Genomic DNA, 17093 nt, shown 5'->3' on the forward strand with positions numbered 1-17093 from the left:
AGGGGTGTACGTGTGTGTAAATGCTGGAAGGGGAGATGTTGAGGCCGTTAGGTTTGCTGATGCTCAGTGTTTGGCCTTTAAAGGTTGCTCTGTCACACTGCACTAACATGCTGTGACTCCTGGGGCTGGAGAAGTGTCAGAGCATCTCAGTGTCAGCATCTGCTCTCTCTCACCATCGCTCTTTCTTTCCCAGCCCCCATGATGCCCTTTAGCGCTTCGTCTCACCCGTTTTTCTCCTCTTTCATACCCCCGAAATACTCTTCATTTCCTCATGTCCACAATAGCACTGCATTTCAGCGGCAGCGAATCTTTCACTGTGGAAGTTAAAATAGAGGCCTGTAATGTTGTTCTGTTATCTGTCACAGATGTTGCTCAGATAAGAAACGGTCAAATCTACTGGTGCTTTTTTTTTGTTTTCTTCCTTCTGTTGCACTCTCGAGGTCACATGGCCACGCATTTGCTTGTTTTTTTAGAGATGACTGCGTAGACGCAGACCTACATGTGTCCACTTGGTGTCCGTTTTAGCGTCCGTTTTAGCATCCGTTTTAGCATCCGTTTCTCAACAGTTACCCACAAACTGTTTATCGGTTGATCTTGGAGGGGTTTTAGGCCCGTTAGTCTCATGACCAGAGTGACCCGAATGGGTGTTTGGTCAGTATGTGGTCTGCAGTGATGTAAGAGCCAATCAGGAAGCACCGTACCGCCTGTGTGGAAGAGAAATGAGTGAGTTTCATAGGTCAGCTGTCATTCTCAATCGCAGTCACAAGGGCTAGGCTTGTGTTCGCTCTTGTGATAGTCTGTGAAGGCCGATGGACCGATATAATTTGCTTGGGAAATGGACGTATTGTGTGTACGAGAGTGTGTGTGTGTTGTCCAGTTTAGCTTGGTTTTCTACATCCTTCTCCCTTTCTCTCTAGCACACAACACACACACACACACACACACACACACACACACACACACAAATTCCTAGAAGAGAGAAGTGACGAAATCTCCTCTTTGTAAGATTGCTCCATGGTAGGTCATTATGAGGCTGAGCTTTCACAGTGCCTTTGTGTGTTTTCTAGAATTAATGTTTGTGTATATTTGTTTGTGACATTTCTTTCGAGCAGTTTGCACAGCATAACCCATAAAACCAACACTACAATACAGAAACTCCTTAGTTACAAGGACACACTCTAATAATTAGTCAGGATAGGTAATGGTTGATTATTGAATTTGACTAGTTTGTCTTTTTTTTTTCATTATCCGATAAGGAAAACCCTCTCAGAGAAGTTGTTTCTGTAAAAAAAAATTATTGCATACCCTATTGCATTGTGTCCTTTTTGAACCGGAAGAGGTACATAAGAAAATCCATAATTTTTAGTAAGAAGATTAAGCTTTGTTAGTGTGTTAAGACAAAAATACAAAATAGATCATTTATTTTTTTCCCAGATTTTTTTAACAAAAAAAAAAAGAAAGAAAGAAATATAATTAAGATAATTGTTACACCTTTTGTGTTCGGGTCCATTTTGACCGAAAGTTCCCCTGTATTTGTTTTTACATCTATTAGTTAGATTTGTATCAAATTACTTATGTAAAATACATTTAGCCTCCTTCCTATACACGCACACACAAATTTTTTTATTCCCACTGGGGCTGCATTTTGTTTATAAACATGCGCACAAAATTAATCTGAAATTAAAATAAAATGACACTAATTAAAATGAATTAACTGTATAAGTTTCAGATGAATTTAATTAAATCCATTGAATTTAATGGAGTTCATACTGGTAATTTTCATATTATACGTTCTTATAAATTTAATCTAATGATATATTAAAAAAACATTTGTCAAGTTTTGATTAAAAATATATTTTCTTGCATTTTTTTCTTTTCTTTTTTTTGCTGCAGTTCTTTACTTTAATCTAAAATTAGATTTCAAAGAATTTAAATGAAGTAATAGCATGATAGAAAACATGGTAACATTCATACCTTTAAAACTAGTGCATTCACTCATTATTGAGAAGTTACTGATTAGATACAATATGGTTTTAGGTGAAAAATATTAAGCTAGGACTTTTATAAGCTTACGTTCCACCAGGTCCAAACAGACCCTGGAAGGCAAAAAGTGTCCTTTTTTTAATGCAGTAGGAACACTGCTGCTACAATATATTAAAGCAAAAATATATATATTGTTGATATAAATTACTGCTATAAAAAAAAAGATTTTAATAAAAAAAAAAATTACACTTTCTAAAGTGTGTCCCGAGACCTCTGTGTTTTGAATACAAGAATATGTCCTGTGTGAACAGGCCCTCTAAGAAACTGCACCTTGTGGACATGACCCTAAACCTGACCAAAAATGATATGTGGGTTTTTCAAGACTGACAGGTTAAATTGACAATACGTAGATTTGTGCATTTTATAGATTAAAAGCAACTCAAAGTGCTTTAAATATCAGCCAAGACAAACAATGAAAGTAACTGTGTAATGTTATGTTTGCGATTGCATTATAGTCAAGTGAGAGAAAATGAAAGCGTGACTCAGTTTCTTTATATGTTCCAGTGAAACAAATGGTCATATTTGGGGGAATTTTGTGTGAGAGGATCTTTTACTCATAGTAATTAATCTTTAATCATTTTAGTACTATGGCCACTATTGTTGTCATAATACTTGCAGTTTGCAATTTCATGCCTTTGACTTTTTAAAAAACTATAACTGCTATTGAACACTTATGTATAATTTGTACAAAAGCATATACATTTTCTTTGTATGATGAGAAAGAACAAGTGACATAAACAAAGCAAAAAATTTAATCTATATAGAAGTACTTTTTTATTTTATTTTATTTTTTGTATATGTTCATTATGTTTCTGGCCTAAGACTACACGAATGAGTGTTATGTCTTTTATTGTCTGTAGTATGGAAACAACTTTCCAGTCCCCTAGTGATCTGGCCCTTTAATCTGCACCAGAATGTGAATAATCTGTTAATAACATCAGCTTGTTTTATGATTAACATTAAGACAGGCTACAGTAATCCAACCACGCAGGCGAAACACAAAGATTCCTGTGTCCTTAAGGTACACTGGCTTATAACCACCAGGTCTATAAACCACCTTGACCAGAGAAAAGTGTGTTTGTACCTAAAACTACTCAAACTCACACTGGCTAACAAGCCCAACAAATTGAAAGGAAAGTTTCCAACCAATTAACTTTCTGCCCGACATTGACACACTCACTTCAGTCACTCTCTGTTTCACTGTGAACCTTTTTTTAGGCCATTCGGTCTGGACTTAATGGTCTCCATTCTGTAGGACCATGAGTCATGGTTGTTTTCTGGTCTTTACAGTCATTATTTTGGGCCTAGAATGTCTTGGTTATAGTGAGACACATAGTGGGCCGTTTTACCATAAAAAGCAAACAGGCGGAAGTCCAAATGGAGAGTGAGCGAGTGAGCTAAAGAGATGTTGTGGTGGCTGATGGCCATGATCTGTAGTGGACTTTTTGAGCAGAGTCAGGTCCACCGGGAGTTTATTTATGGCACTTTGCTCCGGTTTTGCGCTTGTAACGAGGTGTGGCCCGCCGAGCCGGTTCTGCTCTGACATCTGGTGTCCGGCTTGTGCCAGGATGGTATGACAGAACCTGACTGGGCCGGGTACCATGCCCAGTCCGCTCTGGCCCGGTAACATATGTCCTCTCCTCCCCTACTCTGAGAGCGGCCCTTGTTAATTAACCCACCAGGAGAGTTGGCGTGGCATGCTCCAAAACGACCAATCGCTGGAGGGATTCAATGTGGACACGCCCCTTCACCTTTCGTCCACACTTCTCGGCATCTCCTTGGCTGCGAACTCGGTGTGACATTCACGGGTGAAAGAAAAAGAACATGGAAGCCCTTGCGCTTTCCGAAAGGCTCGTCCCACTCACAATGCTTCCTGTCACAATGCTCGGCTTATTCTTTGAGGGAACAATTGGCTCTCAGTGCTGGGATTCAAATCCAGGATTTAAAGTGATTTTTAGCGAAACTTTCTAACTAATGACACTCGAAGTGAATGTGTGCGAGGCTATTGGAGCTAATTAGACAGACTCTTCTCCCAAGTACTGAACCATTAAGATGACATACTGTTCATTCAGGATTACTTTAATTGGTACAATTATTGTAATTTCAGTCGCAATTACGTCGGAAGATAAAAGCGCCTTCTGAAGCACATTTATGTGATTTCCTTTATGCGAAAAGACTAATAAGCCTTTAAGTAATTCTTCTGAAAAGCACACGGCTTCCTTTCTTCTGCTCTTTTGAGCCCCTTTGCCTTTGAGTTGGAACTTCTCACTTTCCTGTGAATTCATATTTTTGTCACGTACCGGTCTTGTCTCTAGAATCTCGATGTGTTTTCTTCCCCCGACTTTGGAGGGAAGCTATTGTCCATGAACCTGATCCTTCAAGAACTCTTTGGTGGAAGAGGTAAACTTAGTAATTTAAAAAGCGCAGCCATTATTTGCCCAGAGGCTCTATAAATGATTAGGCGGTTGAAAGCCCCATCTATTCCCCAAAGGAGAGAAGCCCAATCTAAGATAGGGAGTGCATTTATTGGGTGCACAAAGTGACCTCCAGATGGATTAGATGAGTTTGAAACTGGGGAAGAGGTTGTGTGCTGCACAGGGGGATTTAATCGGTCCTTTGGATCGGTCCTGTGATGCTCTGCAGGTCTGTGCCATAAGGTCCATTTTCGTGGCCATTATTGTGAGTAAAGGAAAAGCCATCATGTCGGCTCACACATGTTAGGGCTTCTTCAAGTTTGCTGATTTTCAACCAGCTTTGTATTGTTACAATGTTTGTAGTATATGCAAATGAACAATGTGTACTTTTTCTCCATGTTACCTACATGCAGATCTACCTGTTATGCGTAAATGTGGAAGTACGATCTGAAAGCCCTGAAGCTGTCAAATGCATGCCGGATGACACACAATGATACTTTTGTTAAAAATACTGTACTTCTGCATTTTTGTATCCACGTCCATGAACGGTTGGATCGACAGAGGGATGGCATCCAGTGCATTATAAATGTTGAAGTTTCCCGACCTTTCAGGCAAAAGGGAACGCCACAGGCTTTTTTCCTGTAGCACCGATTTTTTTCTTCTTCTTTTTTTTAAAGTTCACATTTCTACTGCATAGACAGCCAAGTTTTAGTAAAAGCCCATCTTGCCAGCGGTGAATTACCACTTTAATCACCAGGGGAACTGAAATTGACACCCGGAACCCTAAATTGCTGTGTCAGCAAATCTGAGGGGAGAACATTAGTGTAAAACCGAACGATGCACTCCATAACCTGTCAGTTGTGTGGCTAAGACTGATATTCGTGCATAATGTAACTCTTAAGGTAGAGGCTGTATAAAGTTTTTTATGAAGACGATGGCCTACTTGCACAGGCAAAAGCCTCAAGATCCTGTCAAATATCTTTAATCAGTTGATGGTGATATTTACGTTTAGCAAGAATAGTATGCTCTAAATGGCACCTTGCTGTTTTTTTTTTGTGATGTGAACTTTCTGGAGCACCTCAAATTCAGATAAACTTGCATTTTTTCCAATTAAATCTATGCTGGATGAAGAGTACACATAATTTTGCCTCCTTTACTTTTTAAGTTTGAATTGTACAAGCACATGTTCCTTCTGACATCCTTGCACTTCCATTGTTGTTGTTTCCACCTTTGGCAGTTGTTTTCACTCTTGTTTTTATTGCCGTTCTCCACCTTCTTCTTCTTCATGAAAACGGTGGCCCAATTGTTGTATGTTGCCACCTAGTGTCCCCTCCTGCTACTGCAATCAATTCCAGTAACATGTGCGGAGGATGCGTATATGCTCAAAAAAAATGTACCCGTTGATCAGATTATGATTGATGATATGGTTCTGTTTTGGATATTTGACATCTCTTGGAATGTATAAAAATAGAACATTGTCACTTTGGCCAATAATAATAATCAAGCAGACTAACAGTAATCTGATCAAAGTTATTCTCCAAGCTTTAACTGCCAGTAACCAACATCATTAGACTTGGTTCTATAAATATCTATTGTTTTCCAGTAAACCTGTGTTCCACTGCTGCTCTGGGAAAGAGCTCGGCTTTCATGAATGGGGGAGGGGGGAATCCCATGAAAGTTCATTATACATTTTTTTTTTAGATTCTGGGCAAGATGTTTTTGTTTACATATGGGTTTACTCATTTCTGGAAGTTTGGCTGCCAGTTTGGAGGTTTCTCTGGATTATTGCACTGCTTAGTTTATTTTAGTCATTATGTATTTGTGAGTTAGAACACCATAACTCTGCCAGAGATGAAAATGAACTTGAACTAATCAAATAAAATGTAAATACAATTCTACCAAGATCCATATGCAAGGTCATTTTGCCATCCCCAAGAGGCCATCATATACAAGAAATTCGTTTAATGCTTCCTTAACTAATGGCTATCACTCCATGTGCCCTGCACCCATCCATCCCTCCTCTCAACACCCCATGGCCGCCACCATCCACCTATCATACGAAATCTGCCAGCTGGTGGTGGCGACTGTTCTTTTCATGGGCACATTGATTCTCTTTATGGAGTTTAGAAATTAAATGTGCATTGGCATTTGCGTCTTTGGCCCCTTATAGAGGGCAGGGTGGCATCACCGTGTTTGGGCCTCATTGAGCGTCCTCAAACTGTCCACACAAGGGTGGCTGTAAGCAAAGTCAAGTGCCACATTCAGCACCAGGCCAAAGGGGAAAATAGTGGGAGAATTATACTCTTTCCCATCAGCTGCTTTGTGTGGGAGTCTTTGAAAAAGAACAAGAGTAGGGGAAAAAAGGGCTAAGCCAGCTTTGGGATCGATTAGCATTTGGATAAACCCGACGAGAGACCTCTCAAGTGCTCAACATTTAAGGCAGCCACTCCGCTAGCCCGAACGATTCAACACGGGTGTGATCAATAGCAGTATTGTTTGAAACGCCTTTGTATTCTTGATGTGCTTTTATCTTTGTGTGCACTTTTAAAATGGCAAGTATCTTGAACGGCAAAGCTTAATTTCCCTCATTCCCAGTGCTTCCATGACAGATGAATGATAGCACTTTTTCCTTTGCAATGTTTCTCTCGTAGTAAAGGCAAGAATGTCAGAAGTAATTGCTAAACAAATCACTTGATGTCGCAGCCAACTTCTCCCACCAGCTTCAAAAGCTGTCTTTTTCTGTTGGAAGAATTACATCAGCTTCAATTGATTATAAATGCTATTCTTAGCATGCTGATGTGTACAGCTGCGGAAAGATTAGCCTTCCACTAGCCATGGCATGATGTTTGTTTGTGTGTGTATGTATGCATGTATTTAGAATTGTTGAATACAAAAATTTGCAAGTGTATTCGAGGTGGAATTAGCATACTTAATCCATTGCCTACTGTGTCTCATAAAATTAGCTGTAACTGCGCATATCATATCCATAACCATCAAACACGCATCTCCACTTTTGGCAATTTTGACTTTGATCATAGACTGAATGCACTAAATGACTACTTCCTGTTGTTTGCATCAAAATGACCAATGAAAAGATGTTTAATCAGGCAAAATGTGTAACAAAAATCTCCAGATGGCATTGAGAAAACCATGTCTCAACTTTCTTTTGAAGAGCATCTGTGCGAAACGAAAGCTAATTCTGAATAAACAAAGAAAAATAATGTATTAACAAACAGCGCAACGTTTCGACCAGTCTTCATCAGGCATGATAGTTTTGGGTGGGTACGATTTAAAAAATATATTTTTGAAAGAAGAATTTCATGTGTACCAAGGGTGCATTTATTTGATAAAAAAACTAAAAATAATTCAGTGGAAAAAAAACTATTTTTAATAGACAATCTAAGCCATATCTCTAGTTGAAAAGCTTAGGAGTTTCCTTCAAGAACAAAAGCTGTTGTAAGATTCCCTTTTTTTACATTTACATTTATATTTATGCATTTGGCAGACGCTTTTATCCAAAGCGACTCACATTGCATTTCAAGGTACACATTTACATTCTTATTAGTTCTTGTTTTCCCTGAGAATCGAACCCATGACCTTGGCGTTGCAAACGCCAACGCTCTACTGTTTTTAGTTTTTTTTTGTGTGTGTATGTTGAGAATCAATAAAAACTGTTAATCTGAAAAAAACATTTATTATTGTTGATATTGTGTTCTAAAGCCATAATTATTTTGGCTGGCCAAAAGAGACATGTCTGTACATTTATTACATTGTTCGATTTTTAACTTTAACATTCAAAATGTAACGTCATTAAAAAAAATCTATGAAGCAATATTACTTCAGTAATGTATGAAAATGCAGAGGTAAGAGTGTGTCCTCTGGTCTATATTGAACTGATGACAGCAGTCTCTCATCACCCAAAGAGCGCTTGCATTTTACTAGTACATTTTTAATACAGTAAAAAAAACGATTTTAATATTAATGTTATACTAGGATTTTCACCATCATTACTCCAGTCTTCAGTGTCACATGATCCTTCAGAAATCATTCTAATATGCTGATTTGCTGCTCAAAAAACATTTATATTTATTATTATTAATGATGAAAACAGTTGTGCTGCTTCATATTTTGTGAAAACTGAGCCTTTTTTTTAAATCAAAATGAAATTTATAATTTTAAAAGAACAGTTTATAAAAAAAAAAACTTTTGTAACATTATCTTAACTGTCACTTTTGTCAATTTTAATATGTCATTACAGAATTAAAGTACTAATTTCTTTAAAAAATATCCAAACGACCCTTTTTTTTATGAAATGTATATTAAAATGCTTTTGTAAGAGTATATGTATTGTTACATTGGTATTTTTTCCATATATTGGTTTATTAAATTATAAAATACTTTTTGAAATAAAAAAAATATATATTTTGCAGTGAGATTTCTCATAACCCTGTCTGATTATTTATGGCCGTGCCCGAGCAGTTAGCACACACACTCTGACACATTTAGCTGTGCTGCTCATGCGGGTGATGAAAGTTCGAGTCCAGCTTGTGTCATTTCCTGATCCCTTCCCATTATTTTAATAAGACAGAAAAAACATCCCAGCCTGACTAACACAAAAGGCTGAAGTAAAGGCAAAGGAAACCAGCACATTAAATGTGTTGGGAGATAGCCTGGGTCTGGCTAAGAGTGAAAATTCCCCTGAAGACCTGCAGATGTGTCTCTTTCTCCTCATCTGGTTGGTCTTGTTTTAGCCAGTCATTGGAATGACATCGTCATTCTGGTGTGTTTATGGACGCCTCAAAGGTTTTAGTCTGGGTGTTGTGTTTGGACGAGGCCTGTGTTGGGGTGTTTGCGCTGTCTCACTACACGCCAGATTAAATACAGCAGTTTTCTCATCAACTGCTCACTGCACACTATTGAATGTATGTGTATGTGTTTGTTTTAGTATTCTATAAACAAGTCAATGACAAACATCTCTATTTAGAATTACATGATTACAAACCTTTCATTATGGACGTCTAAGTTGCTACTATGAACTCATAATGTGTGGCACTTTGTGCTGTCATTACAGCTTTTAAAAATAGCCAAATCTTGTTTCGTTAAGACATAAAGTTAACATTTTCACTTTTGATATTTTACACTGATATTATGTGCTGGTACATTTTTAAAGAAAGATTTCCAGTTGTTAAAGGGTTGGTTCAACCAAAAAAATTTAAAGTATCCCATCATTTACTCACCCTCAAGCCATCCTAGGTGTATATGACTTTCTTTTTTCAGCCAAACAGAGTAAAATTAAAAAAATGGGATATAATGGGAGTGAATGGTACCTTGTTTTTTGAAGCCCAAAAAAGCGCATCCATCCTTCATAAAATAAATCTATACGGCTCCAGGTGGTTAACAAAGGCCTTCTGAAGTGAAGCGATGCGTTTTTTGTAAGAAAAAAAAAAACATAATTAAAACTTTATAAACTGTAATCACTAGCTTCCGGTAACGTCCGGTATGCACGTTCACGAGAGAGTCCGCCGTATGACGTAGGAATTAGACGTATCGCTTCAAACAAACAGGGCTGGGCAACAAACTCAAGCTGCTCTGAGATTTCTCTTTAAAAAAATCTCATTTTAGACTTCTACGTGACCAGTGTTTTGTTTTGCTTGATCCTCTGCGCTTCCGCGTTCATCAATACGTCATGCGTCGGGTCAGAGGTCACTCTTCGGCTGGAACTCGACTCGCCAGTCATTAAGGTTATAAATATGGATATTTTTCTTACAAAAACACATCGCTTCGCTTCAGAAGGTTTTGATTCTCTGGAGCTGTATGGCTTTCTTTTTTTTTTTTATGATGGATTGATGCGGAAGGTACCATTCACTCCCATCATAAAGCTTAAAAGAGCCAGGATATTTTTTTAATATAACTGATATTGTGTTTGGCTGAAAGAAGAAAGTCATATTCATCTATGATGGCTTGAGGGTGAGTAAATCATGGGATATTTTTCATTTTTGGTTGAACTAACCCTTTAAGAAGTGTTCTGTAAAATGTTCTTTGAGGTATAATTTCAAGTTCATCAATATGACTCAATTTCAATCAAATACACAATCTTAAATCAACACATCAGTAATAAAATAATTGAAAAATTAAGCTATTCTTGCTGTTAATTTATTTAGACTGAAGTAAAATTCATACCACTGTTCCAAACTAATTTCTAAACAAACCGTGGTTGATCGCTTTTCGTGTCGGTCAAGCAGTCTCATCTTAGCAATATGGACCAGATTCAAAAGAAAAACGAAAAGTATGACTATGCGAGACTATGCTTACTTTAGAAAGCGCCTCTAATTCAGAGATCATTAATCGAATATGTCTCACAGACACATACTTGGCTATGAAGAATTGTTTAATGTTTCTAAATCTTTCTTAAATGTTCTTCCTCTGTAAAGCAGGTTCCTTCAAACTCGAGACAGTGGAAAGTGTGTGTGTGTGTCTTGTGACAGAGGAAGTTGGTTCTCTAGAGAGGCTCTTGTCACTGGCTCCTGTTTGTCTGTGTGCATGCTCACACACACATACAAATAAACAAGCCCAGCTGGATTTCGGAAGAGACACAATCTGCCCAGTTCTGCCTAATCCAGTGCGTGGGAAATGAACCAAACCTCTCTCACCAGCACACGTCTCTCTTGCTCAGCCCTTCTTAAAGTGATACTTCTGCATGTGTGTGTGTGTGTGTGTGTGTGGAACAGACAAGCAAGCATGTGTTTGCGCTGAAGTTTGATCTTTATGTTGGTCACGTCCTTGAGCCTCCACCCTAAGTACGAGACCTCTACCTAATGTCCATCATGCGGAAGGTCAGCTGACTGTTAGCACAGCATCCGACTCTGACCCGCTGACACACAGGCCTGCTGTAGCACAGTGTGGGCCTTTGTCCAATGACTTCAACATCTGCTCTCACACCCAGCCACTCGCTCGCCCTCCAACACGCACACTTCTCCACTGAAATTGTGAGTCATTTGGTGACCATCGCTATTTATACAGCCATCAGAGGATGATGATGAGACCAAAGCAATCAACTAAAATGGTCTTCTAAACTTAAACCTTTTGGAACATGATATTTGAACATACCATCCAGGTCATGATGACCATAATGACCATAACACTGTGTCCTCACCAACATGTTATTTTTCTATCCACACTTTGAGCAAAACTGTTGTGCAATGCAACAAAATATCATGGTGAAATCTTGATAATTTTTCACTGGCACACAAAAAGGCATAATAAAGATTAATTAAAATGCATTTTATAAAAAGAGGTCTATACATATAAAAAAAAAAAATAAGTTGTAAATAAAATAAATTATTATTGGAGTATGTTTTATAAGAAAATACTATTTCAGGGTTTCGACTTGAAATTTTTTCTGAAAATTGTTAAAAACAAACTATTAAAAATAATTGACTGCAGTTGAAATTAAATATATTATATAAAAAACTTAATACATACTGAAAATTAGAAATGATGCCTTGGCAACTAACTGAAATAAGTTGATGATGAGGTGAAGAAATGACTAAAACTGAAATAAAAATAATTAAAGCTATTTAAAAAACAGAGTCTGATAAAAATTACAAAAACCTATAGCAAAGTTTCTTTCAGTTTTATCACTACCGTTTAGCCTAAAACACTGTTTTTGTGGTCATCCAGTTTTAAATGTTGACTATGGAGCTTTTTCAGATTTTGCGTCGCTGCGTTCTCTCCGTATTTACGATTCTTTTCCGCCTTTAGCCACTGCCTACGACATGCTGGATCCTTCACTAGAAACTGAAAGTAACTCACTCCTGCTAAACATTTACTCTTTGAATTCTCGAAAGACGACAGATTTTTTATTCTCTAGTCCGGTAGCACAGATTAAAAAAAAATAAAAATATATAAAAAAAAATAAAAACATTATTGACAGCCCATTTTGCCAGTGGTGAAGTACCCCTTTAACAATATTAACATTGTTGTGTGATTTTTCTCAACATCCACAATCAGTCTCTCCCGGCTCATCCATTTTTGATGTTTCATATACGTGCAGAGTAGATTTTTGTTCCAATGAGCTCTCAGTTTAGGCTGTACCATGGCGTTGCAGAAATAGCAACCAAACAACCAACAAAACACAGTTGTGGCTTTGTTGTATCTAGTAAGGACACAGTATAAATAGCCTTGAGATATCAGGTCAGAGGTCATTTGATGAACTGACCATTTCAGACGCTCCCTCCAGGTGTGTATCGTCTCACATTTAGATATCAGTGTTTGTTTACTCTGCCTCACCATCTCAGTTTAGCAACAGGTCATCTGAGTGTCATTGTGTCAGCTCTCTCCTGCCCAGTTTAAACAGCTCAAATCAGATTACTTAAACCGGTGGTATGGGACGGGGCCAAGCGCTGAGCTCACCCTCTTCATGATTTAATGATCAGTATGGAAAAAGGACTTATTGTGCCCTCATATCAACCAATAAAAAGATTCAGCTAGCTTTTCTTACCAGAGAGACAGAGGTGTGGACTGGGGGCAGATAAGAAGATAGAGGAAGAAATATGGGGTGCGCAAAATGTCTGCGTTCAGCAGAAGCAAATCTTCAGATTTATTTGATATGAATTCCCACACTCAATAAGATAAATTGCAAAAGGAAACCATTTATCTGAAAGCGCCTGACATCGTGGTGCAGAAATAACTGCAGAAACCACATGCACTCAAAAACTTGGGCTAAGAATGTGAGCTTGTGACTAGTGAGACATTTTACTGTAATTTAGAGCAAGTTTACATGTTGTTGTTATTAATACACACTAAAGCAATGTGACCATAAATCAATCAATCAATCAGTCCACATCAGTATCGGGAATAAACCCCCAATGTTTACATGCTGGAATTGATTTTCAGAGGCATTTTGCCTTTTATTGAGGGAGTTATACATGTAATAATTGTATTATTAATATATTATATACTATTTAACTGTACATTCATTTGCATCAACCCCCTCAGCAAGATTTTAAATATCTTGGACATTTTTAGCCCCAAAACCGGTTGAATTTCTGAAATGAATTTGCTGTTTATTCTGTACCTTAATTGTCACCTTCTCATTGCAGGATTTCTAAAAACATCCCCACCACTAAAGATGTGGAGCCTCTGTTGGAGATCGATGGTGATATTCGCAGTTTTGAGGTGTTTCTCTCATCGCACACCCCTGTTCTCACCGCTCGTGATGTGGAGATGTTCCTGCCCTGTACTGTCAACCTGGATCCTAAACTAAGGGAGATCATCGCAGGTACAAACCCACACAAACAAGTTTGCCTAGCTATAAATGAGGAGGACATACCATGAATTTGTATTGTTTTTATATAAAGCAAAGTAGAAACTAACCGAAACCCAACCACATAAATGCTATTTGGTAGTCGACAATAATTGACAAAATGTCAAATTTAGATGAAAGATATATTTTTTTATTGCTTGATGCTTTGTCACATCTGGTATAAACACTGTGAAAGAAAACTTGGTAACACTTTACTTAAAGCCTGTTCATATAATGCATTATAACAGAATTTTAATGCATTAATTATGCCTTGTAATGCACCTTATGCATTGTATGGTCTCATGAATAATTCTAACCACATTTATAATACATTATGGTACATATCTATTCATTAATCACACACCTTTAGAAAGTATAATGCATTAAACATATTGTGTGTGTGTGTTTTGGTCCTTATGAGGGAAAACAAAAATGTAAAAATACAGCAAGTTTTAGGGTTTGGGGATAGAATATACAGTATAAAAATCATTATGTCTATGGAAAGTCCCCATAAAACCCATGGAAACCAAACGTGTGTGTGTGTACACTACAGTTTTATACACAAAAGACATATATTTTTCTTTTAGGATGTCCTCTGGCTTTTCCTAGATTTAGCTGGGTTTTTTGGGGGTTTTCCTCAAGTATAGATGCGTAAATGCACACAGTGCTCACTTGAGAAGACTTATCTAAATCATTGCGGATATGAGAGGTGATATTATCTCATCACATGATATTGGTCAGCTGGTGTGTGCTTCGAGACAGAAGACGTTGCATGGTGCAATGTGACAATGGACTGTGCAATAAAGGTTCCTTTGTGAATCCAGAGAGATGAGTAAGGTCTCCATTGTGTTCACCTCAGGAAATGAAACATCACTGAATCTCGATGAGCCGCTTGTTTTCTGAGTCACCCAGCCAGTCTTATTTGGTCTGCCTGGGTGACTCAGAAATATCATTTCCAACCTAACAAATTCTGACGTCTGTTTCAGCCCTTGAGACTTTGACGTTAAAGCGAATGTGAATTTCATTGGGAGCCATTTCACGTTTATTTCTTCAAGGTGCGTTTTCGCGATTTGCCGCTTCTGTTGGGAGAACTCAGTGTTTTTCTGAGAGAATCAAAACCACAGAGGCCTTTCTTTTCTCACATGTAACGTACTATAAATGCTTCATTTGGCTGAAGTCGACTGTGAGTGGGAGGATTTGAATGCCTTTAAAGTGCTGGCCAAGATTCGGATCTAACTTTCTCCTACTCTTTCTTTCTCTGTCTCTCTCTCTTTGTCTCCCTCCCCGTTTCAGATGTACGAGATGCACGAGAGCAGATGCACCTTGGAGGAGTCAGCTATCCCTCACTGCCCCTGCAAGATGCTTCGGTACGGCCACACTCTGCATTTGGGCAGCATTCTTTGTCCTGCTCTCCCACAGGCTCTTTCCCTGGGCCTTTCCCCCCTGCTGGAGTGATGCCTGCCACTCAACCCCACAGCAGCTACTTTAGTGGGCTTACGGGACCCCAGCACCCCTTCTACAACCGGGTGAGACATTGGTTATTGTGTTCAAGCAAAATGCACCCGTGTTTACGGTTACTGAAGCATACTTGTGTTATTATAGAGCAAAATACGAGTGAGAACAAAACTGACCTTCTGGCATGTTTTTTTAGAAAACTTATACCCCAAATAATATATATTTTTTTACAATTGACGCAGTGCTGGCTAATTTTATATTACAACATAAATATGTTGTTGTTATTTGTTATTTTTTATTTATTATTATTATTATTATTATTATTATGAACAACGTATTATTTATGTTGTAATATAAAATTAACCTGGATTATAACTTTTTTATTTATTTTGAGTTTATTTTTTATTCATGGGGTTTACTGATGATGAGGATAATAATAATAATAATAATAATAATAATAATAATTTATTATTATTATTATTATTTAATTATTCAATTAATTATTTATTTTGTTATTATTATTATTATTTTTAATAATATATCAGAAAATAGTTCTACTACTATTAATATTAAGTAGTTGCAGTAGTAAGATTAGTTATAATAACAATACTAACACCATTAATAAAAATAATTTAATTATTCCTACAATATTCAGCTTATAGTTTATTTTTATTGTTAATAATAATAATGGAAGATATTAAATATACTTAGCCCAGCCCTAATAAATCATCAGTGTGTTTATAGGCTCTCATGGGTGTTTTACCTTTCATTAAATGAACCTGATGTTGCGCTGACCCTCATCTGACCCTCAGTCCTGAGTATCCGTCTGTTCTCTCCACATCTATAGCCGTACTTCCCTCATCATGTTTATCACCTGCCCCGAAATTACCCTGGCAACCCCCATCACACCCCTTCACGCCCTGCTACTAAACTCCATAAGGACCCAAGTCTGGGACTAGTAAGTACATAACTAAACGACTCTGAATGTACACTGCAGGCAGACACGCGTTTTACTGCCTATAGTCTAAATGGCCACAATAATGTCTTTATGTCTCTTGGCACTAAATGCCTTTTTTCATACTTTGTTTCAAGCTCCTCGTGACAAACAGCCTGTGGCTTGTAGCTATAATTTACACATTAAACTCACAGAGCAGTTTTAGGGTTTAATGTCTCTGTGTTAATCACAGTGTAGTGCCATTTTATATATTGTAAGTGTTTGTAGCATTCTAGCATTTTCCCCTGATGCTTCTTATCCAAATATGGATATAATTTGATTTTAAACGACCTTTTTCGTTTCCTCCTCTCTGAGTCTTATGGTGCCTTCACGTGCTATGGTAATTATGGTAAATACCAAAAGCCGACATGGAAAATGCACATGAACACCCCCTCATGTGGTATTTTCAACTGGGCAACTCGTAGAATATTTTGATGCACGAGTTGCCGAGATGAGATAACCTTTGACCTTTTCAAAATGGCGGAGAGCAACGCAAGAGTCTTGAATACTGTTAGCGGATAGTTTTTGTAGCCTATACAATGTTGTGTCATTAACGATTGTAATATAATGCGTTAACACTCAATTTTCAACTTCGCCGCAATTTCCTTGGTTCATATTTAATCATTTTATGTCATGTTTTATTTATTTTTTTATTATTCATTATGTTTTAATCATCAGAAAGCACCACACTTACGTTTTTTTTTGTTTTTGTTTTTTTTGTAAAGATAAAAAAGATACTCTACTGACACAGACCTTGCGGGTACTACATTACGACAACAAAAGCACTTGAACACAACACACTGGTAAATACCAGTTCACAAGTGGAAAATATCATCTTTTCCATAGCACGTGAAGGCAGCATTAGAATCAACTATTAAGACAT

The 17093-nt window shown here is 37.5% G+C and overlaps 1 protein-coding gene across 5 annotated transcripts in view; it reads left to right on the forward strand.

Annotated features, from left to right (window-relative positions):
* The window catches only part of kidins220a (kinase D-interacting substrate 220a), a 51210-nt gene that overhangs the window by 22506 nt on the left and 11611 nt on the right, over nucleotides 1–17093 (forward strand). For all 5 annotated transcript variants that reach the window (XM_082144184.1, XM_082144186.1, XM_082144187.1 and 2 more), the window contains exons 23-25: nucleotides 13559–13737; nucleotides 15055–15287; nucleotides 16064–16174. In XM_082144184.1, coding sequence (XP_082000310.1) covers nucleotides 13559–13737; nucleotides 15055–15287; nucleotides 16064–16174 — 523 coding nt within the window. The remainder of the gene's footprint in view (nucleotides 1–13558; nucleotides 13738–15054; nucleotides 15288–16063; nucleotides 16175–17093) is intronic.

This window comes from Leuciscus leuciscus (genome assembly GCF_965113295.1).
Source record: "Leuciscus leuciscus genome assembly, chromosome: 17".
In the NCBI taxonomy this organism is placed as follows: Eukaryota; Metazoa; Chordata; class Actinopteri; order Cypriniformes; family Leuciscidae; genus Leuciscus; species Leuciscus leuciscus.